The 27,175-nt window shown below is 34.8% G+C and overlaps 4 protein-coding genes and 1 long non-coding RNA gene across 7 annotated transcripts; 3 read left to right on the top strand and 2 right to left on the bottom strand.

Moving 5' to 3' along the window:
- Positions 1–1,312: 1,312 nt before the first annotated feature.
- Positions 1,313–3,525, top strand: LOC124438589 (retinal homeobox protein Rx-B-like). Its single transcript, XM_046988760.1, has 3 exons — positions 1,313–1,498; positions 1,791–2,008; positions 2,779–3,525. Exons 1-3 carry the CDS (start codon positions 1,405–1,407, stop codon positions 3,136–3,138), a joined length of 672 nt encoding a protein of 223 aa, XP_046844716.1. The 5' UTR covers positions 1,313–1,404; the 3' UTR covers positions 3,139–3,525.
- A 2,407-nt stretch (positions 3,526–5,932) lies between these two features.
- LOC124439341 (centrosome-associated protein 350-like) lies at positions 5,933–17,705 on the top strand. The gene is made up of 28 exons (XM_046989566.1): positions 5,933–6,126; positions 6,211–6,402; positions 6,479–6,565; positions 6,638–6,751; positions 6,877–6,926; positions 6,992–7,090; positions 7,190–7,333; positions 7,421–7,475; positions 7,549–7,680; positions 7,744–7,950; positions 8,039–8,082; positions 8,170–8,481; positions 9,072–9,141; positions 9,208–9,280; positions 9,356–9,408; positions 9,530–9,732; positions 9,847–9,984; positions 10,176–10,439; positions 10,526–10,615; positions 10,679–10,789; positions 10,873–11,420; positions 11,519–11,688; positions 11,760–11,887; positions 11,958–12,266; positions 12,334–12,815; positions 14,011–14,459; positions 14,538–14,665; positions 14,734–17,705. Exons 2-28 carry the CDS (start codon positions 6,330–6,332, stop codon positions 17,533–17,535), a joined length of 7,335 nt encoding a protein of 2,444 aa, XP_046845522.1. The 5' UTR covers positions 5,933–6,126; positions 6,211–6,329; the 3' UTR covers positions 17,536–17,705.
- A 2,354-nt stretch (positions 17,706–20,059) lies between these two features.
- LOC124438396 (acyl-coenzyme A thioesterase 11-like) lies at positions 20,060–22,267 on the bottom strand. The gene has a single exon (XM_046988527.1). The coding sequence runs from the start codon at positions 21,885–21,887 to the stop codon at positions 20,235–20,237; it is 1,653 nt and encodes a 550-aa protein (XP_046844483.1). The 5' UTR covers positions 21,888–22,267; the 3' UTR covers positions 20,060–20,234.
- Positions 22,268–22,446: 179 nt separating this feature from the next.
- Positions 22,447–27,013, bottom strand: LOC124438398 (phosphatidylserine lipase ABHD16A-like). 2 transcript variants are annotated; one of them, XM_046988531.1, is made up of 20 exons: positions 26,869–27,013; positions 26,657–26,729; positions 26,505–26,571; positions 26,328–26,414; positions 26,153–26,241; positions 25,913–26,082; positions 25,329–25,402; positions 25,226–25,266; positions 25,049–25,147; positions 24,912–24,975; positions 24,683–24,844; positions 24,568–24,620; positions 24,433–24,496; positions 23,744–23,807; positions 23,624–23,680; positions 23,487–23,546; positions 23,334–23,410; positions 23,130–23,228; positions 22,997–23,043; positions 22,447–22,775 (listed from the first exon to the last, which is right to left on the bottom strand). In XM_046988531.1, the coding sequence occupies exons 3-20, from the start codon at positions 26,560–26,562 to the stop codon at positions 22,692–22,694; spliced, it is 1,449 nt and encodes a 482-aa protein (XP_046844487.1). In that variant the 5' UTR covers positions 26,563–26,571; positions 26,657–26,729; positions 26,869–27,013; the 3' UTR covers positions 22,447–22,691. The 2 variants fall into 2 exon arrangements, with proteins under 2 accessions (XP_046844487.1, XP_046844486.1); XM_046988530.1 differs by having other exon boundaries at positions 26,673–26,729.
- On the top strand, positions 23,220–26,162 carry LOC124438404. 2 transcript variants are annotated; one of them, XR_006946069.1, is made up of 5 exons: positions 23,220–23,696; positions 24,782–24,846; positions 25,687–25,782; positions 25,855–25,928; positions 26,008–26,162. It is a non-coding gene; the product is annotated as an uncharacterized LOC124438404 (long non-coding RNA). The 2 variants fall into 2 exon arrangements; XR_006946070.1 differs by lacking the exon at positions 23,220–23,696 and having other exon boundaries at positions 24,773–24,846.
- Positions 27,014–27,175: the final 162 nt, after the last annotated feature.

The raw sequence follows: 27,175 nt of genomic DNA, 5'->3' as shown, positions 1-27,175 counted from the left end.
TTTCTATTTTTAAGACCTTCTCGAAGTGAAAAAAGAATGCATTTAACTTTCATTTGTATTTAGGCTGTGGTACAAAGAAAAAAAAGAAAAATTTTCTCGATTATGAATTTTCGAGGAACGTCCGAAATAAAATTTCGAAATTTAACCACGTAAAAGTGTTAAAAAGTTATGCAGAAATGAGTGTAATGATGTAATAGTTGAAGAACCAAAACCTTTACTTGGGTTTTATAATTTTTTTTATAAAAAAAAGTTTAAGCATAAAAGAATATTTTCTCCAGCCAAATCTAGCTATAAAACCATGCATAAACATCGTTTGATCCCAACTTTTTTATACATGCAAGGGCATTAGCTTATTTGTTTAGCAATAGATTAAGCAATATATAGATTATCAATTACGCACATCATTTTATATGTAAAATAATTAAAAAGGTGTACACAATGCAGAATAATGCGAAGACAGGCAAATGCGCGAAACTCTTAATTTAAAAAATTAAAAATGAGTCTGTATTGAGACACAAACTCAATGCAGCACATTTGCACTTGAAAAGATATTGAGTCAAGTACAGTTGCAGACAGTTGACTACTTCTGAATTATGAATAATTACAAACTATGAAGAGGCAGACTTTTATTGATGCAAACGAATCTCGAGTTTTTATTAGACTTATAATGAAGCATTTCTTGTTTGCATATAATAATAAAATCTTGAATGTATGACTAAGAGTTGACAAGGCAAAGACTTGCTGTCTTCGTCATTTAGGAAGTTCCGTTCATGATTCTTAAAAGCCACTGAGTTTAAATAATCAAAATTGTGGATGTAGCTATTATTCAAGTGTCCAAGGAAATGGTTAGGACACTTTAAAAGATTAGCTTGTCTGAACTTAAATAATCTGAGCATATTGTACGAAAGAAAGATATTACTCTAGTTTGTCATTTTGTCAAAGCAAAAACAAGAGTATTTACACTACATATTTTTTGCGAGAAAAAATTTTGATGTACTTATATAAATAAATGGAGAATTTATCTAACTTTCTGATGTCTTAAACTTTATCTTAAACACAACAAAACAAATGAGTGCAACGATACAGGTGCCCTGCATTATCCTATGAAGAATTAACTACGATGTACTAATCAAAAAGTCATTGTGGATATTTGTGTACGCTTATACTGGTGTATAAAACAGTTAGATAAACGCAACAGGATAGGGAAACAACACGATCTTGACGGAGCACCTGCAGTTGCGCGCGCTGCTATGCATGTATTTAAAATGAGGGTCCACCCAGTGGGCGATCAGTGATGCTAAAACTTTTAACGCGTTGAGCAAATAACAAATCTGACATATCACTGAATGAGCAAGGGAGGAAAAAAGGCATTGTTGAACAAGAATATATTGATTAAAAAGAGTCATGTTACCATCACGTCTAAGCCCAGTTATTTCAACTACTCCATCGTCTCATTATATCGGCGATGTTTTGAGCGTTGATCCAACAAATTCGACACGTAAGTACAACTCAACTCTTCACGAAGATCTAATAAAAGGTGTAAAAAAGACATGAAGATCCTTTGCAGAAACTTTGTAACTTCAAATACAGGAAGGTTGAGAACAAATTCAATGTACTTTACTTAGGCTTTATAACCATGTTCAAAGAGGAAGGTTTTGATTGCTCGCCATTACATTACATAGTTTCTCAGCTGAAAATTGGTTGACAAAAATTTTGCAATATCATAAATTCCATCATTGTTGAACATATGTTGAAAACTCACAGTAATATTATTGTTTAAAAACTCATAGAACATGTAACTCGGGTACTTTATCGTCCTTATCAAACTTCACCGTGTTTGTCCGACGACAATCCTGCCATTCGAAGAAAACAGAGAAGAAATAGAACAACGTTCACAAAAAGTCAGCTTGAGGAGCTTGAGAAAGTCTTTGAAAAGAAACATTACCCAGATATAGCATTAAGAGAAGAGTTGGCGACCAAAATAAGCATAAGCGAGGCAAGAATACAGGTCATTAAAAATAAATCATACACTTTTGTACTAAAGTATGCCGAAAGTTTGCATTTAGGTTTGCTAAAGAATAGAAACAAAAGCACCTTGGTTATGGTACAGCAACAGTTTTATAGAGAGATAATGCAAAAAGAACGAGTTCCTTTGAGGATGTAAAAGATTTTTATTAGATCCCATCAAAACGGTGGAAATATGTGATGTATAAAAAGACTAAAACAGTGATAATCTTTAAGTACTATCGATCAAGTACATTTCTTTTAACGCTATAAACTAAAACAAACAAGTTTCGGTAAGTAATAAGGAATTTCAGGACGAAAAAAGAAAATTCATCGTGGCGTTTCTACTCAACGGGAGGGCGTTCAATTTGACTTAACGATAAGAGAAATTTGATTTCACTTTTCCTTTACTTCCCTTATTGAGTTATGCAGAACTAGTCTTATTTTTATTCGTATATTTTAGGAAAAAACAACGACTACGCTAATTATATTTTAACCTTATTTCGTTACGAAAACCGATTATTATTGCTTTGGCGTGCGTTTTAATGGACAAGCATAACAACGTTTAATAAAAAGATTAGAAATTTGTCATTATATCTCAACTGGGCCGAACAATTAATGACAGCTGCAGGATTTGTTATCTTAGAGACATTTTATTATCATCGTAGTTACACATCCACTTGTTTAATGCTCACAAGCACATCACACTTATCTTAGCCAGAATGTTTATGGTGAGCGGTAAGAAAAATAACAAAATTATTATTTCTTGTGAAGGTGTGGTTTCAAAATCGTCGTGCAAAATGGCGAAAGTCACAGAATCCATCAAGATTACATCCGAAAAAGATAAGAATTGACTCCGAAAATTCCTTACAAATACCAATTGCTCCGCGTCCCAGTTTATCATATACTGCCCCTGGATATCTTCTTAGTGTACCGGGGAATGGTCCACCAACCTTACTAACACCTACAGCCTATATGACACCAACTATACATAATGGACCTATATGGCCTTACGCCGGTCATTGCTCAAAGACAGAAAATGAATCACGAAGTTTGGAAAGTCGATACTTACGAGGAAATGCATGTTCTCCACCAACAATGACACCATTTGAACTATATTCTTCATATCGATAAAGAAAAACTACGGAAGAAAAAAATGATATCGCGGAGCCATAAAGTTTCATTACCTTACCCAGGCTTCAATGCAATGGACTTTCATCTTAACTCTCAAGTACTTAAAAAAATAGAAAAATTGCATACATAAAGAGAATATTTATGTACGCTTTAGGCAGCGTTTATAAACGGTTGGACAATTTTGTTGTTCAAACTAGATTGACTCAGCGATAACACAAATTCAATTAACCATTGCGGTATTGACGTATTGTTGTATGTGTTTGAAGAAAGCGATAGGAAAACAAACAATGAAAAAATAAAACACACAGTTTGAGATTAATGGACAAGAATTGTCACGCTATGTTTATTTAAATCAAATATAACACTTAAATGAATAATTTTACTAAATAAAAATACGTACAAAACGTTAAAAACCAAATAATTTGTTCACGTTGAAGTTTTACTGTTTTACAGAAGAAAGCGGTTTTAATTTGATGAGATTGAATTTCTCGTCCGTTTTCTTTCTCAACAAAAAACAAAAAAATTTCACAGTCACTTATGTAATTTACCTCTCGCACTTTAGAGGTCTTACCTCTTTTATAAAGATACAAAAAATTCCACTCTTTTCTTCATGGTCAAAATCAAGTTCGGTTAAAAAAAATAGATAAATTCACAATAGTTAATGAGGCATTGCGCATGCTCAACGCAAGCCTTGCTTACTATGCTCAAGAAGAAGCCAAAAAAGAAAAATTTAAGCATGAAATTGTCGATATGAACCCGACAAAATCAAAATATCTATTAAAGAGTGATAAAAAAATAAAAGCGTTATAGTCTTCTAGAAATTCAAAGGCCATCCTTGTCTGAAGTCCCTCAACATGTGAAAATGATCTATTGTACTCCCCATGATCCATTTGCATCAATATTCAATACAGCGCGCCATATTTATGATTCGTTTATGGTTAAAACATATTTCATGGTAATCAGAGGTTTTTCCCAGCACAAATTTTGTTTGTATACATATTGATGGTTTTTATGTATTTGTATCCTTATTCATTTTCATTGGATTTGATGATTTTGGAGTATAACGGTTTGGAGTTTAATCACCGTTAGCGTGAACGATGTCGTTTACAGTACGAAAAGTTGAAGATCCGACAATATATGTGAGGAAAAATGCAAAATCCGACGTTCTCGGTAAGTACTAATCTTATTTCATGTGTGTTAGCTATAGTACGTTAAAGTAAACTGACTGAATGCAAAAAACTGACATAATTCCCCTTGCCAAGCAACCAGACCATTTCGATATTTATACAAATTAGTATATGGGATAGCAATTCATCTTTCCGATAAATATCGTTCTTAAAGACAATTTCCATGCTGTAGGTATATCAAGAGCTTGGGATAACATCGCTGATATAAAAAAATCAGTGAGTATTCTGTACTGGAATGTTTACATTAAATACAATCAAACTTTTAAAACCTATCACTGTATGGACTTTGCAGCTGAGCAGACTTGAAGATAATGTTGATGTTGCTGCTCCTAAATCAAAGCAAAAATCCATGAAAAATGTACACATGTCTGAAGGAAAAGTATTAAAGACGATATCTAAGGAAAAACAACATTTAGGCAAGGTAACACGTTTTCAGTTGTATGATGGAGATTTGCCCAAGAAGAATTATGGTAACCTCAAAGGAAAGAAAATGAGAAATGATTGGTCAAAAATTTTGGAAATCTCTTCCATACCCAAGGACTACTCAAGACTTGATGAAGGTAGATTTGTTAACATTATAAAATGTGTGCAATAGCCTTAGAAATTCAAACCTCAGTCTAAGCAAAATGCTTCAATGAATTTAAATGAACGCACGGAGAGAAGATAGCAGAAATTGGTTATTTCTCTCAGTAGATAGAAGCAAATCTTATTCCACAACACAATACAAGTCAAGTGAACTTGAAGAAGGACCAAAATTCTTAGAAAAAACAGCTTTCAAACCCAAGCTTCTAAATGAATTTATTGATGATCCTGAAACCTTTAAAAGTTTGACAATATCAACCAGTAAACCTGATGCAAAGACTGTATCAACAGGAAGTAATCTGTTGCCTAGCAACATGACATCACAACAATCTGACAGCTCAGCATCATCATCTCATGGAAAAATGTTGCCTGTAAATGAAGGTACAACGGTGGAGCATACATTGTGTATAAAAACTTGATAACAGCTCATAAGTGAAATATTTTCATCATTATTATATCATTTTGTATGTACTATCTAGCTGCCCTTCAGAAAATAAAAGAAAAAGTTGAGAAACAAAAGGCAGCCATACAGTCAAAGATACAAAATCAAGTTGTTAATAAATCTATGGAAAGACAACTTCATCATAATACAGATCTTGTTACCGAAGCATTTTCCAATACACAATGTATGCCTTCCTTAAAGTTGAAACGAAAAGTTGGATCTATTTCTGCATCTTGTCCGAGTTATAGAGGTACGGTTGGCCATGTGATCATAGTTCTTGGTTTAGTCATGTTGAAGAGATTTTTTTGGTTAGGTTTCAATGCTTCCATTGAACCAAGCTTGAAGAAGAAAGGAGAAAAAAAGAGATTTCCAACTAAAAATGAAAAAGATGTCAACCATAAAGTTGCTGTGAAATCTTGGCAGAAAAAAGAGAAAAATACCGCAAAAAGTAAAAAGATTTATTTGATCGAAAAATATTTAATGAAACAATTCAGTGAATGACACTACAGCAGGCCATTGTTCTTTTGATAAATTTCTAACGTAATGTAATGATTTTTTTCAAATTAAAGTGATGATTGTTTAGATAAGATGACAAGAATTGTTGGTTCAAAACGACCTCAAGCTGTGATTACAACAACATCTTGGAAAGATGGCCGTGAAAACGTTAATAAAATATTGAAATCAAGGAAAATAAAATCAACCATGCAAGCAACTGAGAAAACGAAAACACAAAATTGGACAAGTTTGATGATAAAGGAAAAACAACCACAAATACTTGTAAGTTTACGATAACAACAAGATTCTTTAATTTGCCAAAATTTTCCTACAGTTTTCAACAATGATAAACATATTTTCACAAAGATGCTTTGACGAATAATAAATTGGGAAGAACATTTGTTACGAGTTCAGAAGATGAGATTATCGAGGGGCCACTAACTTCTTCAGACGACGATCACGTCGTACAGCGAGAAAATGAAAACATGGATAATGTTCAAGCTGAGAATGATAAAGTAACGTCTGTTTTTAACGAGGAAGCAACGACGAAGAATTTAGGTATTTGATCGTTTAACATTGTGATGATATGTATGGTTTTATTGCATGAAGTAATTTATTCACATTGTTTCGTTAGATGATTTTGACGTTGAGTCGAAAATGAAAGATTCTTTATCAAAAGATGTAAAGGGGATGTTAGTGGACCTTGCAAAAGAAAGCTCAGGTCTCACAACCAACTTGTGATGTGAATTTCTACACATAAAAATTGGAATGTTAAAAATCGTTTATTTTACAGAAAGTGATACTGATGTTACGAATGAAGAAAAAGCTGAAATATTAAAAACTAGTCCACAAAAGAAAAGAATCTTGAAAGTAAAGAAAATAGCAGTGACAGAGAAATCAAATGAAGGTTTTTTATCTATCATTATGAAACTATTTTAGTTGAAGAAGTTCTTTGGATTGTTCAGTGATTGATTGCCAATGGACAACAACGTAATACAAATTAGAAATGATAGAATTCATTTTAATTGACAGATATGTGTCCTAAAGCGAAAACTCGTCATTACGACCAAGAAGAAGTACAGGTATTTGAAATTGAACTTTACCTTTGGTGATTATTGTTTATGCTTATGACCGCAATAATTTACAGCGTTATATGGCTCATCAATTGACGGAGAGAAGAAAGAAAATGAGAGAAGAAAAACTACAAAAAAAGAAACAAGAAGAAGAGAAACAAAAACGACTAAAGGTAAGTATGAAATACCCTCTCTTTATTTATTTTATGGTTGAATCACAAAGTTTTAGCCACTGAATAAATTAACGATTGATGTACGTTAAATGTTGCTAGGATTTGTATGAGAGGCAGAGAAAAAGTTTCATTTCCACGAAGAAAGAGAAAAGACTTGGTAAAACATTCTCGATGGGAAATATCGATGTTCGTTTTCCGAGAAATGAGAAATATGAAGATGGAAGTATAGCTGGATATACAAAGGTTGAAAAATATTTCTAAGAAAGATATTTAACGCATTTTTGCAATTGCAACCTTTACCAAAACATCGTGAATGTTGAAATATTTTAGAATGACCAAAGATCTTTATCGTTGAAGCATAATGACTCAGACAAAGAAAATACAGGTTTACTGCAATCATTGTTAATATTCATGTTTCTACTTTAATGGTTGATGAATTTTCTTATCTTGTGTATAAGATGTTGAAGATATGAAATACAGTCCTAATGTGTCTTCAGAAAGATGCGTTAGTAATGATGATATTAACGTCACACTTACTGAAGAACTTTTCACCAATGAGAGTATGCACGAGAAGACGCCACGTGACTTGGGTATGACGTGTATGAGAGTTTTGTAGTGAGGAGTACAACGTTTGAGAAATCTTTCTGTTGTAGTTTTACCAGCTAGTACCCAGTCCTTGGATGAGAGAACTCAACGTCTTACCGCTCTACAGTCAACAGCTTTAGCTTTACAATCGCGCCTTCAATCGCATGCTTTACGACTCAGCGGTATAAAGGAAGGCTCGTTTACTCAGCAAACAGAGAAACAACACCTTTTTCCAACACTAAGTAAAGAGACAGCATTTCAGGGCGAATTACCAGGTTTAATGAAGTAGAAAGAAATGTTGATTATTTTAAAGAGAGGACATTATTTTAAGCAATACATTTGTTTCCATTATTAATGTCTTAGGAGTTGCACATATAAGAAGACAGGCGATTGAAAACGAAAAACAGGTTTTTATTCTCTTTCATGTTCTTATAAACTTCCAGTTTGAGACTCGATCTCAAACTTTCTCGCAATAAAATCGAGTCTTGCTTTAGTCGAAAAGAACAGCAGCTGCAACAAAGATTCAAGCAGCATATCGCGGGCACACGGTCAGAAAACGTCATCGATGGAACGATGAAAGAATATCATTAAATGAAAGTGGAAACATTTCACCATTGCCAATCGTTGACGATGAGAATGTTACAGATGCGGAGAAGAATCATTCAGTATCAGAACCTACCGAGGAAATACAGAAAACGAAACCTGGTATCCAAAAATACGTCGTTGAAACTTCTTCAGTTGAAGATTGTAGTGATGATATGCAGTTTAAAAATCTTCCGTCGTTTCATGAAACTGATTTAACAATGGTAGGTAACATTGCCACTGTGTAGTACTCCCTGGTGGTAAGATGACCTCTAGGTAGTACCCCCTGGTGGTAAGATGACCTCTAGGTAGTACCCCCTAGTGGTAAGATGACCTCTAGGTAGTACTCCCTGGTGATAAGATGACCTCTAGGTACTACTACCTTGTGGTAAGATGACCTCTAGGTAGTACCCCCTGGTGGTAAGATGACCTCTAGGTACTACTCCCTTGTGGTAAGATGACCTCTAGGTAGTACTCCCTAGTGGTAAGATGACCTCTAGGTAGTACCCCCTGGTGGTAAGATGACCTCTAGGTAGTACTCCCTAGTGGTAAGATGACCTCTAGGTAGTACTCCCTAGTGGTAAGATGACCTCTAGGTAGTACCCCCTAGTAGTAAGATGACCTCTAGGTAGTACCCCCTAGTGGTAAGATGACCTCTAGGTAGTACCCCTAGTAGTAAGATGACCTCTAGGTAGTACCCCCTAGTGGTAAGATGACCTCTAGGTAGTACTCCCTAGTGGTAAGATGACCTCTAGGTAGTACTCCCTGGTGATATAGTGACTGCAGCTAGGATGACCATCATCTGTATTTTCAGCAGCACAATCCATCTATCTTTGAGAGAAAACATCAATATGAAAATCCTGGATATACTTTTCTCCATAATGGTGAGAGAGTTATATTTTTAGAGGTATAATTCACAAAACCTTAATTTTTTTCTTGATTTCCTTCAGAAGAGATGTCAAAAACAGCAACTGGTCATTATAAATTTACGCCAGCAGTTCCATATGAACCCCGTGGTGATAGGTAAATGAACGTTTTGGTTGTGAAAAGACGAAGATTCTCTTTAAAGTTCTTTCTTTCATTTTTTTTTATTTATAGATTTAGTGTTATGAATATATTTACACGACGTTTTAGATCACTGCCTGTAGAAGGTGAGTAAACATTGATTATAGAAGAATAAAGAGAAATTCGTATATTACTTTCTGTATTATTTCATCATGTGCAATAAAACATTACCTTGGCATCAATAACTTAACTGCAAACTTTTTGAAGATATTTTAAACGAAGGGCCTGGATCGGAGACGGCTAGCCTTCTTGAGATTGATTCAAGTAGACAATCGGACAGCGAGGGGCCTGGATCGGAGACAGCTAGCCTTCTTGAGATTGAATCAAGAAAAAAGTCAGATCATAATAATGAATATGTGGATGGCGCTACTGACTTTGATTCTCTTTCGGCTAGTGAGCTTCGTGTAAAGGTTAGGATATACTGGACGTTGCTTGATGTTAGGATACACTGGACATTTATCAGTCGCTTATCTGATAAGAATTTGTCTGCTGTATGTCATTAATTCATACAATTTTATCTCTAGGGAGATCGTAAAGATGTAACGTACTCTGAATGTTTTGAAACGGACTCTGATACTAAAGAGCAAATCGACAAACTTGATAGTTCACAAGAGTTGATCTCATCGCGAATTAAAAACGAAGACGAAATAAGTGAAGATAGTGTAAACGAGAGAGGAACTGTCATCATCATGCGACGAGAAAAGAAATCAAAAAGAAAATGTCCACTTTACTTCACCTGTTTCAGTTTCAACAATGGCAAGTAACTTCATCAAACGAATATCTTTATTACAACATAACATGTCTCAATTTTTATTCTTTTATCATGGTAACACGTATCACATATCTTCTATAGCAACCAAATACTCGCACGAGTCCCTCCATTACATCATTGTCGGGTGAAAGTCCGCCAATCAGACGGTTTCCTTATTTTCCTAAACCATCTGACCACAGAGGTGGAGACCGTTTCTCCCCAGACTCCTTACAACGCCAGCTTACAGCGGAGATCAACCTACTGGAAAATGTGGAGGATTCCGTGCGTCAAGTGAACGATATTGAGAAATCTAGAGCGGTCTCTTTGGCTCAACAAGAGACAGTATCGCTGGCTCAAATACTCAAGGTAAGCGCAGTGTAGTTTTTCTTTCATTTACGATATCTTCAGTCGAAATATTTTGTTTTAAACTTTTCTCTTGGCTACCAATATAGTCTAAACAGCAATCTCATGAGCAAGAAATGAACAAGTTAAGATTGAGGGCAAAGCAAGAGGCCACTCAAGCAGCTAAAGATCTTGAAAAGGTAGAATCATAACGCACGCATTCGTTGGACAGAGATTTAGAAAGCTTCCCTTCATGCTTTTAGACACGCCAAGCAGCAGCAATGGCGGCGGCCTCAGCTGCAGAGAGCCTGGCACTAGTCCAAACACAATGCATCAAGACAGACAATGAACATTCAAAAAAATACATGGAAGAGGTAGAATATACGAAAAGAAATGCTTTGTGATGTTCAATAACTTTTATGATAAATTTCATCCAACATTTTGCTCTTTAAATCAGGCAACACGCATGACTTCTGGTCTTTTGACCAGCACATCACAACAACTGGCAGACTTTTGCAAAAATCTTACAAGTTCAACGAGCGCAGCTGTAGAAAATCTTCAAAAAATGAAAGGATCATCGACTATACTTGTTGAACGTGCGACAAGCATAAGTGAAGGTCATCATGACATGAAGTCTGATAAAAGCCTCGTCAGTGATGAAATGTCTCCAGGCCGGGATGAAGAAATATCCATAAACGAACGAACACTTACAGATGACTTAAGATCTTTTGAGAATGAAGGAGCATCATACACGAGTGGGAGAGAAACACGTACTAGTGATCAACAAACACTTTCGATTCATCAACGAACGCATGGGAATGAATCACGCGAACACGAGAGTGATCCACGAACGCATGGGAGTGAATCGCGAACGTATAAGAGTGATATGCGAGAACATACAAGTAAAAGCACAACAGATGAAGTGAAGTCAAAGCGGGAGTCATTTGTTAATTCTTCACATGCTCTTACAAGATACTCTAGTGATGAGTTTGAATCTTACGAAAGGTAAGATGCTATACTCTGACTTCATCTATACACAGGAAAACATAACATTTCACATTAAATGCGATATTCGTAAAAATCATTCATTTTCACCTCTGAAGCATCCCTGAAGAAATTGCTAACAACACTCTTTCTGAGAATGCAAGTGTTCATAAAGAGGATACGACAGTACACAATGAATCAGGAGAGGACACGACAGTACACAATGAATCAGGAGAGGACACAACAGTACACAATGAGTCAGGAGAGGATCTAAAACCTCGCGAGTCAAGTGAGTGTCGAATTTGGTGACAAATGAACTGATTGATTGAATTTTGTCACCAAATCTATTTTTCTCTTCAGTGTCGTCGGCGTTGGAATATAGTTCACAACTTGATGATTCTTCACGTGCTGTAACTGATGATGATGTAGAATTTAGCTTTCTTTTACCGTCAAGAGAACATCGACGAAAGAGCATGAAACGTATCAAGGTTTCATTTCGAAAATTGTTTATTGTTCTTTCTTCCTTTTATGAATTTACGATAACTCTGTTGTTTCTAGGATCAGCCATTGACTGATGGCAATGATAGTACCAAAAAGGAGAAATGTTCACCATTTGAAAGTTATGATTCTTTCGGTCGTTTTACTGTAAATATGATACAACGTTACATGATGGAAGAGGAGGTTCGTACAAAACACCAGGCTGCTATCCTGAGACTAAGAGAAAAATCACTGAAAGAGAAGACCAAGGCTGAACTACAGTGGTTGGATCAATTAAAGAAACAGTCACGTGACAAAGGCTCCGATGACACCATGCCTTCGATAAAGAAACGAGAACGAGGCATTAAAATGAAGCTGAAGAAAGAAAAGGTGAGATTCGTTTGAAAACTGATAATTTTTACACTTTTTTATTGTATGTATATTGCGTTCTTACCAGGAGGAAATCAAGTGTTTGAAAGCTGCTAATAGAGCTGCAAGTTTTCAAAGACATTTCATGATTTACCAACAACAAGAGATTGAACGTCTACATAAAGCAACTTTAACTATTCGAGATAGAATTCAACATAATTCACCTCAACTTGATCAGGTATTTAATATCATAATAACATACCCAATTACAAACTCCAGGAATGTCATTTTTTATTTCTTTTATATTTTCTATCAGGTTTTCCCTGCTAAAACAATATCTCCAGTGTCAGGGCCAAAGCGCCAATCCACACCTTCAAGCAGCTCAAAATCTAAACATAATGAAACAGCCATTTCAAAAAGTATATCTGAGGAGATCGACGATGTTGTATCTTATGTGTCTCCTAATACTGCTACTTCCCCATTTCCGTCGTATGGTAGTGATAAAATTGATTTTCCACGCCTCACCTTGCCTGGGGAAAAGGATTTTCCAAGTTTAACTGAGATGTTAAGGTAAGGTTAACTCCATATATTTATAGAAATGTTAATTCTTCACTGTGTCTTGTCGATACTGAATTTCAAATTTTTTACACGATTAAGATTTTAAGTGTCTAAACATCTTTTAATCGCAACACTTATTTCCAAGAGTTATCGCAAAGGACTTGCACTATACGTAATCAAAACAAGGTTTTATTCGAATCATTCGTACCACCTACGGATTATTTATAAATCACAAGACAAACTGCAGCTAAACATTTAAACATTACGTAATTCACAAATTGAATTCTAGTCTTCGAAATGAACCTTTCTTGTTGAGAAAATGATTTTGTAATGATACATACACTTAACGTATTGATTGGTAATTTTTGTATTGCATTCAACTGTTCTTGGCGCATCTAAATACGGCCACTCGACATGCAAATGATGGCAAATACTTGACATTTTATATTGTGAAATGAATGCATAAGATAATCATGATTTGCTGAAGCAAATTTTATTTGGTCAATCAAAACAAACATTAACATGTATGGCATTATTTCGGAGCAAACGTTTATTGTTGAATATGTCGTTTTGATAAAGCGACAAAATATACATCATATACTCAAACGTTAATAGTAAAAATCTTGAATATGGAAACGTCGTGTTTAAACTTTTCTGCATACGGACGGTAAGTTATAAATCAGTCGAGCATTAACATTTTGTTACTTCAACTTATGTTTCTCAAGTGTCAACTGTTCAAATATTTAACTTTCCTAAAGTCATTAAGACTTAAAAACCGTGTTAATTTGTTGAAATATTGTCATTGTATCAGTAAAATTGAAAGAAGGAAAGAAATGTTGCATGACTATACGAATTTAACTTAACAATACGGGAAGACTGGGCAAAAGTAGTTTCATTTACAATTCACTTTTATTGCAAATATTTGTTGAAAATTTTTGGCACCATAGTAAAAAAAGTTATAATCATTTTAGATATGGATGAATTTCAAATCATTTTCACTTGCACTTTTGAAACGAATATAAAGATGTGATTATTTGTCATGTAAATTTTCTAAATTACTTTCAATATTTCAACAAAAGCAATCGAAAATTAATCAACGCACACGGCTGAAAATAATATTACAAAAATATTCCTCATCCGGTGATTTTACAAAAGGCGAAAAGTTTCCTGTGTTCTTATGTGACGTTCCTTTTGCCCAAATTTTCAGATCAGTGAACGCAGTCGGAGAAGATGGAGAAAGACAAAGTCGAGAATTAATGAAAATCTACAAGATGTTGTTAGAACGTCAAGAAAAGTTGGCAAAAGATGAATGTGAAGTGAACAATGTATTGAAAAAGGTCACCCAAATGTTAAATAATCTCAATAACCAATCAAATGAAAGCCCACAACATGACAACCAGTCAGGAAGCAGCGAAGTTGGCCAATCTCAAACAAAAATCTCGGAAAATGATCAAGCGATGAATATTTCACGAAATGAATCCATTCCCGAGCAGTTGACTGGGTCAACAAACGAGGAAATTAAGACGGAGCCTTTTTACGATGAAATAGCGAATGATTACGAAAACGCTACGTTTGAATACGAAGATATCACAGCACGAACTGGGCTGCGGTCAGTAAATTCTCAACATATTGACGAGGAGATGAATTCAATGACAGGTAAGTTGCCACGTTTTATAAATACGACAAAAATAATGACGCAGAGAGTTCTAAATATTCTGTTTGGATGATATTTAGAAACGTCTGAACCAAGCGAGGCAGAAACTGAAAAAAGTTTAAACGAACTTATTGAGCGGGAGAAAAAGAAAGCCAAGGCACTTGAAAGGAAAAAACAAAAGATTAAAAAATTAGAAATAGAAATACAGGTGAGTATGTAGAGAGAAACGGTTTAAAGACGATGTTCCTCATTAACTTGCTAAATATTTATTTGCAGAATACCCGTGAAAATATTCATAGAAAGTTAGCCCAGAGCAAAACGACGACCGTTGAGTCAATTGCACTTACAGATATCAAAGAATCTATAGCAAAAATTGATGTAACACTTTCCTCTGAGGAAATCGTGAGAAACCAGCAAAAATTAAACTGTGAATCACACGAGGTTCACGAGTCGTTAGTTGAATTCATAAAAGATGAGCCAAGAACAGAAAATGTGTGCGAAAAATCTTCAGTTGTAACGAACGAAGCGCGCATTGAGTCTCATGATGTTGAAGAATCCATTGTAGAAGAATTACAAGAGAACAATGACGATAATTTATCTTTAGGTAGCGATAACAACATATTAAGTATGACATTACAAAACACTGTGAATACCTCAGCAAAAGAAATCTTGAAGGAAAGTTCACAAACATCACTTTCACAGAAAAAATCACCATCCCATCGTGAAACTGACGTTGTTACAGAGGAGATTATAAAATCAATGGCGAGTATTCCCGATGATATAGCTGTGGTTACCCAAGATCATACTAGCAGAAATTCAGAAATATCAGAAGATGTTTCAGAGAACGTGTACACATCCATAGAGGATGAGAATGTTATCTCAGATTATGATGTTGTACAGTCAAAATCCTCGCAACAACTGGAGTCAAATCATAGATCAGATTACTACGATGACGACTCCTTTGAAAATTCTTTACAAACAAGTGGGAAAGATGCTTCAAATAGTTCATCAAATTGTGAAGATGAATTAAATAGTGAAAATGAAAGAAATGTTGAGGAAACAACTAAGCGAATTCAAAATACATCCAAACTTCTCGATAAAGATGAAAAGGAAGTAACGGAGGAGGAGAAGGTCGCTTTTTCGGAGCATTTTACCAGTTCCATAGAAGAAAATATTTCAGAACATTTGAGCGAAGAAGGAAGTGATAAGCCCTCGCTTACGGAAGATGTAATGGAATTTTCCAGAGAAACATCTTTTAGCAAGGAAAATGATGACGAGGAAAGAAAGATGGTTGGCCTTTTTATTCATAAAAAGGAAACAAGCAATGAAGAAGCTTACGACAAAAGCATAACGTCGTTATCAACTGGAAGCAAAGATATTGAGAAATATTTTGAAAACTCGTCTGCGTTAAACAATGAGTTTTTTGATGAACATGAACTGGAGGAAGTCAAAAATGATGTCATTGTTGAAAATGATAGTAAACCAGAAAAACAACTTCCTCAAGATGAGATTTTTTCTCATGAATCTACTTTGTCGTTAAGAAACTTGAATAATTCTTGTGCTTTGAATATTCTTGCGCAAGATAAAACTACCTCCGATGAAATGTTACAATCTTTCAACGACCCTACCGCACCACTTCATAAAAATATTAATTTTACTGTCGACGATATTCAACTACTGACAAAGAATTCTTTGCTTTCTCGTCATTCTGTGTCTGACAAAAGTACATCGGAGGTTTTGTCAATTGCCGAGGAGATTTCGAGTGCATGTGAAGAGACAGATGTCGTGGAGGATGTAAAAAATCAACAATCAAGTATCAGTGACTACAAGAAGGAAGGAAACAGTACAACGAATCAAGAGGAATCAGAAAGTATTGCAGTTGATTATCAAGGTGAAAATGAGATGAATGAGGATATTGAGGAATCACACGAGATGAGGTTTCATGAATCTCGACCCAAAGAAACTTTCAGCCCATTTCAAGAAAAACTAATGCCAGGATTCGATACATCGTCTGTTGATACAACCAGCATAACGAACGGTCTTCTTCATGATGCAATCATGCAAATGTTAGAAATAAAATATCGTAAAAAGAATAAAATGATGCAACATGCAGATAATGACAATCAAATAGAATCGACAAGAGAACAGCGTCCTATTGATAAATCATTATCAGATAAGGAAATAACTGTGCCCACGGATTTGATTTCAAAAGAAAATAAGACTAGGATTGAACAACCAGACGATGAAATGAAGATCATAGATAATGCATTAATGATTGCAAAAAATAATCAAGTTTTGGATAACGATGCTTTACAAAGTATACATGAGGACATTGCGGGACTTTTAGGGGAAGATTTGGATGATGAAGATGAATTGCCGGTAATGGTCACAAACTTTAGTTCCGAAAACCTCTCGGATAACGAACCTTCTACACCGGATTTTTTGCCCATGTTAGCAGTGCCACATACAATTCAGGAAGTATCACCAATAGTCCATTCTACAGTGGACATTTTGCTCGACGAAAGACGCCTTGGAAGACCGCTGAATGAATGTATACCGCCGGCTCATTTTTGGGGGGAAAGTCAAGATACTGAAAACGTAATACTAGAGTCCTACAGAGATTTGGTGTTTGATTTGACGAAAGAAGTTCTGATAGACATTGTTTCGCAGAGTGAACCCACCAATGAACCACCTTGGTCAAAGACCAGATGGAAAGGCGGGAAAAATTTATCCCGTAATTTTAAACGCTGGAAAAGCGATGAAGAAATTCGCACCATTGTCCTTGAACGGGTTACTAACATCATTGGGTTAGGTGTGCCTCGAGCCACCATGGCAACCATACCTAGAAAAACACCTGTACGCGGGAATAAAAAGGACAACGTAGATGCAATATTGATTGAAGAACTTCGCCTAGAAGAACCATTATGGACTGATTATGATGAAGACGAAACTAACGTCAAATTTCAAGTTGCAGACGCAATTTTTAATATGTTATTAGAAGACACGAGTAGAGTGTTTAGCGGAATTGACGTTAGGAAAAATGTGTATAATAACAATGAAGAAGTTTTAGTTGTTTAATTGTTATTTAGAATTAAGTTTACAGTTGATGATCAGTTTGAATCATTGATGAAAATCATTAGGAATGTTTTTAGGAAAATATATCGTTCATCGATTTAACACATAGATTTAATTTGAATGAAAATAAGAAAAAAAGTAATGAGAAAATACATTCACAATTTTTACAAAAACACGTCATGTTGTCGTGGGGAATTCAATAAATCAAAGAGATTTCTGACATTCTTAATTAGCATATGCGACACAATGAAAAGCAAAAATGGGCACTAGAAAGTACTAGAAATACTCAAAACAAAAAAGTCATCCGTTGGCGTACGATTTTTTTAAACAAAGAGAATTGCTGGAAACGTTTAGAAGCGTTTGTCGTTCATATAGTACATCAATCCTTGTAAAACTGTTACTAGAAACTACTGTTAAACACAATCCTTTTCGTGTTAAAAATTGAATATACTTGTCGTATACTCATTATCTCCTTCAGTCATAGCTTGCTTATTTTTGAGTGTATCATAAGTCAGGAAAACACAAATGAAATCACACATGGCTTTTGATGGCTTTTTTAAAAGTCTTATGTTGGGCTATTATGTTCATATTGAAAATTCGCTTTCCGCCTGGCAAATCTCTGGCCACGATTTGAAATCACACAGTCGTGACTGCGGTTTTGTTGTGTGAATATTTTCAGCGTGCGTTTCATGTCAGATGCTAAACTGTAATTTGATATGTAAATACTTAAGTTGATAACTCTTGCCTTGGCCAATTGAACAATAACGCATATTGCGCATTGATAATCATAACGTCAAAATATTGACAACGAAAACGTCTAGCAACATTTTCAGAATAATCGAAGGTTCCCGATGAATAAACAGGCATGAATAAATGAATATGTAAAAAGATTTGAAACAAATATATATGTGGAGAGCACTAATGATCGTTTATAATAAACTCAGCGTGTTTTGGCAGTTATTTATTCAGATCACTATGTCAAGATTTACAGATATGTACGAAGACGATACATCCAGCACTACAACAGCTGATGAATGTTATGAAAGCAACGAAGACAGTGGTTTTGCTGATGATGAAGCTTTAGATGGTCAAAATATGGACAGTACACTGGAATGTAGCGATGCCAATAGCAACACCAGTGAAGATGATAATGATTTTGTGCTGGATTTAGATGTAAAAAATCAACAAAGAATGACATTAACGTCTTTGCTGTACTCGCGTGCTCTTGAAAGAAAATTGAAGCCATTGCAAAAAAGAAAACCATCTTATATGCTTGAGGTATATAAACATGAAGCAACAAAATTGAAATAAAGTACCTCGTTTTAAATAAGGAAGTGCTGAAAATTGACAACACAATAAGAACAGTGCTTCAGGAGGAAAATTGACAACACAACGGCAGCAGTTCTTCAGGAGGAAAATTGACAACACAATAGCAACAGTTCTTCAGGAGGAAAATTGACAACACAATAGCAACAGTTCTTCAGGAGGAAAATTGACAACACAATAGCAACAGTTCTTCAGGAGGAAAATTGACAACACAATAGCAGCAGTTCTTCAGGAGGAAAATTGACAACACAATGGGAACAGTCTTCAGGAGGAAAATTGACAACACAATGGGAACGGTCTTCAGGAGGAAAATTGACAACACAATGGCAACAGTTCTTCAGAAGAAAAATTGACAACACAATGGCAACAGTTCTTCAGAAGAAAATTGACAACACAATAGCAACAGTTCTTCAGGAGGAAAATTGACAACACAATGACAACAGTCCACAAAAGGTTTTCGTGATAACTGGACAAACATCTAAAAGTTCTGCACTCATAGAAGAAAATTCTTGACCAGAATTGAGAATTATGAATTTTCTGGAAAATTCTGCACTGAAAGAACACAAGTGTGGGCATGCTAAGTTAAATGTATAAATTTACTTGTATTATGTAGAGTTAAATGCAATATGATTTACTAATGACAGCAAGCTATGACTGAATTGAAACATCTGTGTTGGTGATTCAAACTTTCGAATCATAAATCACCATATATTGCCAAGGGAAAAATAAATGAAAATTCTATATTTTATTTATGATTGTAATATTTCTTGTGAACTTTCCACAACAAATTTTTTTGACAAGAACAGTAAAGTGAAAGGTGTGATTATACCAAAATCTTGTCTACCCCCGTCAACAATGGCGAACTACTAAATAAAACGGGGGTACATTACGCATTCAACAAGTACATACCAAGTAAATATCTTTAAACAAGCCTTTGAGTTCCATCAGCAGGAACAGTTTCTGGTTGATATCCAATTCTTCGATGAACTTCAGCTACTCGTTCACTTTGAGTTTTTTTTAATTCATTTATCGGGATTGAATTGCTGGTCTGATGTTCCCTTCTACTTTTTGCCAAGTTTTGTCTTTTTATGGCGTCGTATTCTTCTATATCATCACGACAAAGTTGAATTCTAGTCAATTTCCTTCTAAGCATGATTTTACTTGAATTGTTTGCAGGAGCAAAAAAACAAATTCACAGAGAAACAAAAATGTATAATTTTATTTCGCTTTGTGAAATTACAACTCATTTCTAAAATTTGACTACTTGGTGTAAGACACGGTATTAAGGTATACTCTACAATGTCACGACAATGGTCGGGACAACAAAACTGTAAGGAATTAAAATGTTTTTCAAACACGTTATCATTGTTTTTCAGTTATACTTTCAGATATTCGCGAAGTTTTTGCATGCGTTGAGAAAAAAATTGGATATTCTTCTGAATATTTGGCAAGATAAGAGCAGCCGCTTCATTGGTAACTTGAAAGACGAAGGTTAACGTTGATTGGTTGGGATCACTAGCGGATTGAGAAATCACAAAGCCAGAACTTAAATCTGCCTGGCGTTTATACTGATCGCTTTCAGGGTATGATTCAAGGCTGACTGAGCGGTAGGCAACAACGTAAACATCTTTTTCTACAGCAGGACGAAATGATTCCATGACGACATAATCGCCAGGTTTGCTGGAACTCTTATCACCGTCAAATGAAGAGGCTAAAATAACATAATAGAGGTTATCGTCCTCGTCTATCTTCTGCGCAAGCTTCGACTGGCTAATAATGATATCCCAGCATGCACGTGTTTCCAACTGAACTGCTTTGAAAACATCCGCAGCTGGTTTACCAATTGATGTTTCCACTTTGAAACACGTGATATGATCCTGCTTGTGTGATGACACTTCACAATCGCATATCTTCTGGATTTCAGTGAATGACATGTGATACATTCTTTTGACAGCGGAGACATTGTGGAAAGCCAACATATCACTTGCTTTTTGCGTCCACGGTACAGTCAAAGCAGGACCAGTTTTCCCTAGAATTTTTTCTTTGGCGATCTTATTCTGACGTCTGATAACGGCATTGCCTTGTCGTTTCAACTCATCTGCAGTTGTAGCCTTGACAACAGGCACATCCAGAGGTTGCTTCTTTTCATCAAGGAGGGCAAAGGTGATGTAAGCACTGTTAATGTGCGCAATGTTTCCTTCAAGTGATCTTGACTCAACACGACAACCAACTTCAAAGGTTTTGTCATCAAAGGTTTTGTTGACCATGGCCTTAAACAGCAACCGATCACCAACAACTGACTTTGCAAGAAAATGCACACCATCAAGCTCGACGATGGTGGGCGATTTCTTGCAAAGCTTGGTGGCAGAGATGGTGCATAAGGAAACTAACCAAGCCATGATTTGACCACCAAACGTCGTTTGATGATGGTTGGCGTCATTAGGTGCAACCAATTCTGTACTTTCAACAGCTGTATCCTTCATGGTGACCTCACCAGGAGAAATTGCATCAAAATTTGCCACAGTCGATGAGTCAGCATTTTTTTTAGCAGATTTTGCTTTAGCTGCGTTTCTTGCGGCGTATCTCAATCGACGTCGTTCATAAGCCAATGCGTATTCTAAACGTTCATCGTATGTTACAGGATCAAGATGAGTGAGTTTGGCTTTACCAACTTTAGCCAGGGCCACAAACACGAAATACGCCTGACACACTTGCACATCTTCATCTGTAAACATATCCTTGAGATGAACATCGACAACGACCTCCATGCTGGAGCCAAATGCACGAGTCAACTTTGCGGTGACATTTACGACCTGACCTTTGTATAAATCCTTGCTAACTACGAGATCGTCCATCATCAGAGTTACACAAGGCAGTTTGGCGTGTCTTTCAGCTGAAATACACGCTGTGATATCCATTGTCTTCAATAAATCGCCAGCAAACAATGCTTGATTTCGTTTTTGAATATCTGCAGATGAAATGATGTGATTCACGATGATTTCAGTGGGATTTCTGTACTCTGTAGCCATTATTCAAGATTTCGAGGAAAAATAATTGAAGTAGAAAGTCAAATGTACCAAAGAAGCAAAATAAAGTATTAAGCTTTAAAACAAACGACAGTGTGTCTGAATGTGACTGTGTGTTTGTCCGAAGGGGTTTATTTATAGTCTCATAAGATGCACGTGTCATTACGTCTACATAACACGTAACAAGACAAAGTATTTAGTCAAAAACAAAACATGTTTACAGGTATTGACCAGTACCAGCACAGACCATTGACGCCATAACAATGAATAAAGAAGCTTTGTTTCACGAAAATAAACGTTAACTACAAACACATTATAGCTAACACATGTCGCCATTAGGGTAAAACGTTCTTCACGCCTGCGTGGCAAAATTTTTGTAATTTTTATTCAATAAAGCCAACAGACCACCTGCAAAATCTGAAAACAAATCATAATTTGTTATTAAAGTCCTACGTGTGATAATACATTCGAAAATTAATATATTGCTGAAATGACACGTCAAAGTGTATCACAACAAAACAAACAAACGCCACTTCGTAAATAATGACATAACAAACGCTCATTCGTAAATACATGACGGTAAAAACAAACGTAAATTGTCATAATTTTACCGTCAAGATGCACGTGTTTGAAATTATACTTTTACATCATAAATTTCTAAAAAAACGACGACGATTAAATAAGGCAGCGTGAGCCAACATTCAAATGATTTTGATTGGTTTCCACGATTAAATATTCAATCAGATAAAAACGCGTCATTTCACAGGTTACTATCAAACTATTCATAAAAGATAAACAAAAAATGTTTTATACAACCCCAGGAATCTGAAATGTTCCTTTAGGTAAAGGCGTACAATGCGTGACATCTACATCAATCATATAGCGAGATGCCTAAACAATATGTAATTTTTATATTAAATTTTCTGTCTTGGAATTTGCTTTACATACATACACACTATCGTACGTCACATGAAAACAGTATGCAATAACAGGTCATTAAAATTGTTTTCATTTACGACATGTGACGTTTTTGTCGCAGACACCACGTTCGACTGACTTAAGTGCGTTGTTTTTGCTACATGTCATTGTTATTAAAATGCGTTCGAACTTACCAAAAATATCAACATTTTCTTTTTATCGTCATCATGATAATTTTCTCCTAAAACGACAAAAACATTTTATATGAAATGATGTAATATTCCACGTAGTCCAATAACAAATCATTTAGAAAGAAAAAAATTTTACCAATAAAGCAAGGAAACTGCTTTCCATTTTCTTCCTGGTAACTTTTCATCAACATTTCACAATTCTTGTAATTAATTTCCAGAGTTGCAATAATAGCCTCTGATCACGCGACAAAATCAAATTAAACATAAATATTGTGAATTTTAAAATTTCTTACATAAGATTACAATGAAGGGAAGATATGTATATATATATCATTCTTACGTTTAGCTATTATATTTTCAGCTGATAAAAACATGCTCAGCTTCTCAATTGTAGATTCGCTAATCAGATTAGGATATCTACAAAAAAAGCCAGTAATAACAATGAGAAATTACAATGCTAACGAAGAGAAATAAAATAATTTCAAGCATAAACCTTGATTTTAATAATTCCACTAATAAAAAATTTCCACGATTAGTTTTGATGTCATAAGGACTAGAGAAGATACAACATATGATGAAGATACAACATATTCAATGTAAATTCAAACTTCAATATATACTCATACGTACACAGTGGAGATAATTTCATCTCTTGTTCGACGATACAGGAGGATTGGTCCCGAATATCTACAAATGATTTGATGTAGGTTATAAAGTAGAAAACACTAAAATGCATTGATCCTTTTTTACCTTTTAACATGTTCGTCATTGTATAGAGGAAAGTAGTCGTGCACGACACTTTGTGTAAATGATGCTGAAAATGGAACATTGGTAAAATAATGAAATATTGTACAAAATTAGAACATCTTCTAACGAACTAAAGCTTTCAAATATTTAAAGAAAAGTTTCACGTTCGCCGTCTAGGTAAGAAAAGGACAGTTTGTGTTGTTGACTGACGTTTCTACAACCTTAGCAGTAGTCACCTTCAGAGTGAAGGGAGAAGTTAACGTCAGGTTCGACATTAGATTCACTGTTTTGAATCACACCAAAACCAACACAAAACCAACACAAAACCAACACAAAACCAACACAAAACCAACACAAAACAAAAATCAACACTAACGCCAAAATAAACACAAAAACCAACACCAACAACAAAATCAAAACCAACACAAAACCAAAATCAATACCAAAATCAACACCAAAATCAACACCAAAATCAATACCAAAATCAACACCAAAATCAACTCCAAAATCAACTCCAACACCAAAACCAACACCAACACACACATTAACCTAGACGATCTACATCACAAACAAAAAACAATACTTCCATGTTCAAATTATTCAATTCAAAATCAGTTGTATAAAATTAAGACTTTTGCAACAATTAAAACATTAAAATATATTGTAATATTTTAAGATGTATAAGAACATACTCATTATCTCAGGCATTCTTTCAACAGCTAGCGGAGTTATTCTGTCAAATGTTGCATCAAGTATCTTTAAAGAAATTGAATAAGGTTTTTTAGTAATTTAAAATTAATATCTTATCAATAATGAGATGAACAAACCAGAGCTTTCACATCAGGATACATCATTGCCAGCCAAGATGAAGAATAGCCACCTGTAAACATATTTCTTCATTATGAGTATTCCTTAGAAAGTTGAAGGTATTATTCATTTTACCAATGGACCAAGCAAATAATACAATATTTTCAACAGGAAATCCAAGTCTATTCATGGCATATTTCATAACAACATCAATAGCATTTTGTTCTGCAATAGGATAAGGTAAACCACTGCTGCCAGCAAAACCAGGATGATTCCAACCAAGAACAGAATATCCATCTGTAAGAAATGATCAATGGACATGATTATAATGTGGCATAAGGAAGGTTTACCATAAGACTGTTACCATTAAGTGGAGTTTCTATCGTTCCTACTTCATAGAAAGCAGCATTTCCTTCACAACCAATTACCTAAAATATAAAAATATGATATCATTGTGTGATATCTGCAGAAGATTTTGTCTATTTTCAATGTGCTTCTCACCAGTATTTGACCATTTCCATGATCATTTGATCGATTATCAATGAACATTGAATCAATTTCATTACCATCTTCAGCTTTTAGCTTTGCTCTCCATCCACCCTTCATTTTTGTAATTTATCAAAAATCTAAAATTAATATTGAGTGCCATTCTAAAAATATAATTATATGTTCTACTACCTTTGCAATTAATTTGGATCTTCCATCGTTCAATGCTGGTGCTAAATAAATGACAAGAGATTATATGAATGATGAAAAAAAAAAAAAGTGACTACACACCAACCCATGGCATTTTGAAGCATTTTTATTGAACCAGGGTAGATAAGAGGTCGCGCAAAATAATGAGCCACAACATATCTGAAAAAATATCATAAGAATTCTCATTGGTTATAACAGCAACATGCTAGATATGTATTGCTGCTATTGCTTATGGCCAGTGTGCGAATTAGTTCAGAAAAAACGATGTACAATTTTTTTGACAAAAGTGTTTCTTTAGAGGCATAATCAAATCGATATTACGTTAATTATTATATATTTTTAAACGTGAACAAATTCATAAGATTTACAACAGGGTTTTTCGTTAAAACCACTGATTTTTGCACATCATTTGAAAAAGTGACATGCAATTGTTTTCATTTTAGCTAAAACGATGTGCAAATTGCACATTGCACACCGTTAATTGGCACACTGGTTATGGCAACAAAGAATGTACGGCTGTTGCTTATGGCAACAACATGGTATGTATTGCCAATAGTTGGAATAACAACAGACACTAAATTTTCAATAACTAAAACATTTGATATATGTAGACCTTATGACAGGCAAAGATTATTGAAACATAGGAAAAAAAGTGAAGAATTTAAACACCTGGCTATTTTCAGAGGTAAAGTAAAAATATATTGAAATAAATTAAATGATCCATCAGAGTTATTATAGATGTTATTAAACTTCTTTCTGTCTAGAGTATCCTCTGTTTCATTCCAGTAAAAGTCTACGGGCCAAGAAGAAAATTCAAAGTCATAGAGAGCCAGTTGTTGCTACAGAATGAACATTTTAATACATATTTAAAATCAAAACACAAAGGAATGTGAATAATAAACTCCTTACTCGAGCAGTATGTTTTGATTCTGGTTTCTTAGTATTCAGTAAAATCTTCAAAAATTTTTTATATTCAGCATTTGTAAAACGTCCATAACCTAAGCATGTCCATGATGAAAATATAAAACAGGAAACATCACAAACTGAAATCTTAGCTCAGTAAACAAAACTTACAAAGTCATACCTCTAAAACAATATGAACTAGCCAGTATAATGAAACACGTTATCCCAAATTTAGCAAGACTTTGAGCACCAGCCAAGGAGAGCAATCCTGAAGTATCATTTAATGTATTGGTAAAGTTTCATTGCCTATTTTTCTTTGACTCAAGTCAATTTATGAATATGATAATACGATTAATACCTCTGTTTATCATGAAATATCCAATGACAGGAGAGGCAATGAAAGATAGAGAATACATGTAGGAAGCCTTAAAAAAGTCTTGGAATGAAATTTGTCGGGGAATGCATAAACAGGATTGTCATGAGTTTATCATGATCATCAAATATTTTTACCAAAACATTATTTTACCACATCAAGGACTCTATCTGCACATCTTTCCGAAGTTTGGGGCTCATAAAACCGGTACTAAAAAGTAAAAAGTCAATTTTGCTCTTTAGCTACAAGTACAAGTATATATAACCATTAAATTGGTTTAAAAGACATGAAGTAATGATAACCAAAACATGTTCAATGATAAGTAATTTATCACTAACAATTTACCTACCTGTCTGCCATTATCCAAAAATGTTCTATACAAACGAGGACCAAATATACAGCGAAATACTTCACTCATTTTCATAAAAAGAAGTTGAAACAAAAACGAAATTTATGATAACAACGTGACAACAAAACGAAAGCGCTAAACTGTAGAAAGTCATTTTGCCGCTGACCAGATAAACGCAGGCCATCGTTTACACAACATCACACAAGTGACAAGAAGGCGTTTTTCATTTTCAAAGTAAATTTTTATCCCCGGTTTTCGTCCTATTTTATTGATTCAAGGTAAGTTAAGAAAAGAAAGCATTACTTTA

Source organism: Xenia sp. Carnegie-2017, unplaced genomic scaffold (genome assembly GCF_021976095.1).
Source record: "Xenia sp. Carnegie-2017 unplaced genomic scaffold, XeniaSp_v1 HiC_scaffold_19, whole genome shotgun sequence".
Classification (NCBI taxonomy): domain Eukaryota; kingdom Metazoa; phylum Cnidaria; class Anthozoa; order Malacalcyonacea; family Xeniidae; genus Xenia; species Xenia sp. Carnegie-2017.
Note: the sequence above shows the minus strand (reverse complement) of the source record. Positions and strands in the feature narration are given on the sequence as shown.

Excerpts from the sequence above, each read along its gene's own strand:
- LOC124438589 (XM_046988760.1), top strand. The coding sequence starts at position 1,405 with ATGTTACCATCACGTCTAAGCCCAGTTATTTCAACTACTCCATCGTCT. Across the intron at positions 1,499-1,790 it reads TGATCCAACAAATTCGACAC|AACATGTAACTCGGGTACTT; the intron begins GTAAGTACAACT and ends AAAAACTCATAG. Across the intron at positions 2,009-2,778 it reads TAAGCGAGGCAAGAATACAG|GTGTGGTTTCAAAATCGTCG; the intron begins GTCATTAAAAAT and ends TTTCTTGTGAAG.
- LOC124439341 (XM_046989566.1), top strand. The coding sequence starts at position 6,330 with ATGGATAATGTTCAAGCTGAGAATGATAAAGTAACGTCTGTTTTTAAC. Across the intron at positions 6,403-6,478 it reads AGCAACGACGAAGAATTTAG|ATGATTTTGACGTTGAGTCG; the intron begins GTATTTGATCGT and ends TTGTTTCGTTAG. Across the intron at positions 9,733-9,846 it reads CTAGTGAGCTTCGTGTAAAG|GGAGATCGTAAAGATGTAAC; the intron begins GTTAGGATATAC and ends TTTTATCTCTAG.
- LOC124438396 (XM_046988527.1), bottom strand. The coding sequence starts at position 21,887 with ATGGCTACAGAGTACAGAAATCCCACTGAAATCATCGTGAATCACATC.
- LOC124438398 (XM_046988530.1), bottom strand. The coding sequence starts at position 26,943 with ATGAAAATGAGTGAAGTATTTCGCTGTATATTTGGTCCTCGTTTGTAT. Across the intron at positions 25,403-25,912 it reads TTACCTCTGAAAATAGCCAG|ATATGTTGTGGCTCATTATT; the intron begins GTGTTTAAATTC and ends ATATTTTTTCAG. Across the intron at positions 25,267-25,328 it reads AATGCTTCAAAATGCCATGG|CACCAGCATTGAACGATGGA; the intron begins GTTGGTGTGTAG and ends TCATTTATTTAG.